General features: G+C 43.4%; 1 protein-coding gene across 1 annotated transcript; it reads left to right on the forward strand.

Moving 5' to 3' along the window:
- Nucleotides 1-1183: 1183 nt before the first annotated feature.
- Nucleotides 1184-3679, forward strand: PHALS_00180 (Alpha-N-acetylglucosaminidase; the record flags this gene model as incomplete). The annotated part of the gene is made up of 3 exons (XM_024728769.1): nucleotides 1184-1372; nucleotides 1451-1781; nucleotides 1842-3679. The coding sequence occupies 3 exons, from the start codon at nucleotides 1184-1186 to the stop codon at nucleotides 3677-3679; spliced, it is 2358 nt and encodes a 785-aa protein (XP_024572220.1).
- Between the last annotated feature and the right edge of the window lie 449 nt (nucleotides 3680-4128).

Here is a 4128-nt window from a genome sequence, read left to right on the forward strand (position 1 = left end):
TAAAGCGCGACGATCGTGCTCATCGTGCCTAGGATGTACATCCCCCGGTGCCGCGGAAGCATTGTCCGACATTGCACCGCGTGCGGGTGACGAAGGTGGGCTCTGCCTGTGTTCGCTGTCAGAACCAGTGCGACTTGGTGACTTCAGTGTCGTTGACACAGGGCTTATTGAGCACGGAAGTCGTTTTATTCCAACGAACCAAGTTGCAGTGTCAAGCGGACACGTGAGCCTTGTTGAAGCAATAATCGATCGGAACTGTAAATGTACTCAATCTTAATGGGGAAGAGTGTAACGGGGTTACACGTACCCTGGTAACAGGAATGTGTGCCACACGAGATAGGCATGGTGTGACTGCACCCAAACAAGAATACGGTATGTGGCTAGGTAGCCAGTAGTTATGCATGTATTTGGATTTTCCTATATATTTAGGAAAATCTGTACATTTAAAATCAGGCGGCTTTGCCGCAGATAAAAATAAATAAAAATCAGTTTTGAATTTTAAACGGAAGAGTAATTAGCCTTGGGTTAAGGCAATCATTACTCTTGGAGTAAGCGGATTCTGATCGGCTAACTTGTACTTGTTCTAAGTATAAAACGAAAGGTTGGTGACCTTAATTGCGCTTCCTCTAAGCGCAACGCTACGGCAGCCCCGCTGCGTATATATTGCCACAATGAGCCAGCCTTCGGTATATATGCAACAGGTTTGCTGTGCATTTCGTAACGAGAGTGCTTTAGCTCAGATAAATTGGTTCGTAAGGAGGGGAATCGAGATCTACTGACATCACTAAGTCTTTGAGTACATCTGCTGTTTTGAGATGTATTCTAAGATAATCATATTTAGACCAATAATGAATATGTTCTCTTTATCAAATCCCACAATAAATGTTCTAGTGCCGCGGAACCCTTTATTACGGGTCGCAGCAAATCTAACGATAAGGATACTTCGGTACCAATGTGGTTTTACAAGTATACAAAAGTACAATATGAATCTTGTGCAGCTTTTTAATACAATCAACAAATTTTCAGACCTTACCCGCCACACTTGAAGTGAGTTAAATTTTTGGAATAATTGGAGCAGTACTAATTTGTGTCCTGTTTTCCTTACTGAAATCGAGATCCAAATTACTTTATTTTATAAAACTTTCATCGGAAAAGATCTCATTTGCAAAGATCTTAAAAGGCCATGATTTGTTTGCCGGAGAATAATGTGCCCTCTCTTCTGGCCTTGACCTTATGCGCCTTGTGTCTACTGAGCTCTAATGCGGTGATGGCATTCGTTGCTGGATTAAAAAGAAATGCGGAGCCGCATGATCCTGTGGCTGCCACTCGCGCGCTAATCCACCGACGTCTGGGTGGCAGATACAATGATCAGGTATGTTTGAGGTCTTTTGTTCAATCAACTTTTTTTCGCCTTATGAACCTATAAGTGTTTCTGCTATTTGTGCTGTAGATTTCACTTCATGTACTGCCGTCTGAACCAGATGACCTCGATGTCTTCGAGCTCGGAAGTGACGGTAACAAGCTTGAAATTGCTGCAAATTCGGCGACCGCCATGGCTTATGGCCTCCAATGGTACTTCAAGTCTGTATTACATACAAAGACCGATTGGGACAATCACAAATTTCAGCTTCCAGACGAATTACCAAGAGTCACGGAACGCGTGCGTCACAAACGTAGGTCTAAATTTTCTTACTACCAGAACGTGGATACCGGCAGCTATTCCCTCTGGGCATGGAGATGGCCACAGTGGGAGCAACACATTGACTGGATGGCGCTCAACGGTGCGTGTGTACCAATTCATATTCATACAGTTTACTAAACTTTCAAACACTTTATTTCAGGTATAAACATGCCCCTGGCATTTACCGGACAGGAGAAAGTGTGGCAAAATACTTTTCACAAGTACTACAATGTAAGTTATGAAGGATTAGGCAAATTTTTTGCTGGCTCAGCCTTTTTGTCCTGGGGACGCATGGGAAACTTGCGTGGGAGCTGGGGAAAAGGACCATTGCCTCAAGCATTCATTGACAACCAACACAAGCTACAGCTGCGTATTCTGCAGCGTATGCGTGAGTTTGGCATGATCCCAGCTCTTCCAGCATTTGCGGGGCATGTTCCCGAAGAATTGAAGCTTCGATTACCAAATGCAAACTACACTCAGTCGCCAAACTGGGGAAACTTTTCAGAGGAACATTGCTGTGTTTACATGATCGAGCCAACAGATCCTTTATATCGCGAAATTGGTAAAGTCTTTATAAATGAGCAACGTGCTCTATACAATTACACCTCTTCTTTATATCAATGCGATACATACATGGAAATGTCGCCAGAGTTCACGGATTTTAGTGAGCTTGAAAAGGCTTCGCAAGCTGTGATTGACGGCATGATAGCTGCAGATCCTCATGCTGTATGGCTGATGCAAGGCTGGCCATTTGTAGACGACCCAATTTACTGGACAAAACCACGCGTCAAAGCATATCTTGATGGTGTTCCAACGGACAAATTGATCGTTCTTGATTTTTACAGCGAATCCGTGCCTTTATGGAACTCAATGGACAACTATTTTGGCAAAAGCTGGATTTACTGTGTGCTTCATAACTTTGGCGGAAATACTGGAATGCGGGGGGACTTAGCAACTCTGACGACTGCGCCCGTACTGGCAAACCAGGCGGGAAATGGTACAATGGTTGGAGTGGGGTTGACCATGGAAGGCATATTTCAAAATTATGTAGTGTATGACCTCACACTGCAAATGGCGTGGGTAGATACTCCTCTGGATGTAAAGGTGTGGGTTTCAGAGTATGCAACACAACGTTATCACACAGACAATGAGCACATAAAGCATGCCTGGAATTATCTTTTACGATCAGTATACAACCGCACACGTGCCTATGGCGGCGTAACGAAGAGCTTGGTGTGCTTAATTCCTCATTGGAGGCTCTTATACGATCGATTTCAGCCAACGCTTATCAAGTATGATCCGAATGATGTCGCTTTAGCCTGGAACGAGCTTTTGCTTGCTGGAGATGAACTTCACGATATAGACACTTACAGACATGACCTAGTCGATGTCACAAAGCAGTTTTTAAGCAACAAGTTGCTTGCACAGTACACGTATCTGAAGAACATCTACGTTGCTAAAACGGTGTCGTCAAAGGAAGTATGTGATTTAGCAGACCGCATGCTTATAACTATGGAGCATTTGGAGGAAGTTCTGGCTACGAATGAAGACTTTTTGCTTGGTAGATGGATTGGAGACGCGTTGTCTCTTGCTGATGACCTGAGCTCTGGTGACGATAAACTTACTAGAACAAAATTGCGTGAGTACTACGAATACGAAGCTCGTAATCAAGTGACGCGATGGGGAGACAACAACAATGAGGCAATTCATGACTATGCTGGAAAGGAGTGGGCGGGTCTTGTAAGCGGTTACTACATCCCTCGTTGGACGATGTGGCTGTCTGAGGTCTGCAGCGCTTACACTGATAATAGAGCGATGGATGAAAAAATACTTAAACAGAAGCGCATTCAGTTTGAGCTCAGATGGCAGATCAGCCATGAACTGTATCCAACTGTGACAGTCGGTGATTCATTTACGGTCTCCAAGCGCATTTACAGCGAATACATTGGTTTCAATGATTCCATTAAGGAACTCGTCAGTGGGCTAGCAATCGAGTAGACTCGTCCATTTATATGTTGTATAAGGAATTAGCTCCACCGGATGAGGGAGTCAGCAAGTGAGAAGATGATCAACGACATTAATCATGTTTTGATCACTTCTTCGTAAGCCAATGCCGACCTGCGATGTTAAGGGAGTGATTGACCAAGCAGCTGATGTATTGTGTAAAATATCGCCTTTCCTTATAATTTACATTGATTTATTCTGACAGTAAAATGCGATGTGGCCTTATGTTAAAATCCGGTTGTCGCCCCTACTAAAAAGCTTCTTATATTACTACAGAAAGGGAAAGCTATCAAGAAATGACATTACTATTCAACTCTAAAACTATCCATGATAAAAAATGATATAGATGGTCCAATGTACTAATAATGGCATAGATTTTGCGTTATGATTACGTGCACTATAATGGCGTTCATTCTCTTTACAGCTTCCTTCACCGCCACAAA

The sequence above is a fragment of the Plasmopara halstedii genome (assembly GCF_900000015.1).
Source record: "Plasmopara halstedii genome assembly, contig: Scaffold_110, whole genome shotgun sequence".
Taxonomy (NCBI): Eukaryota; Oomycota; class Peronosporomycetes; order Peronosporales; family Peronosporaceae; genus Plasmopara; species Plasmopara halstedii.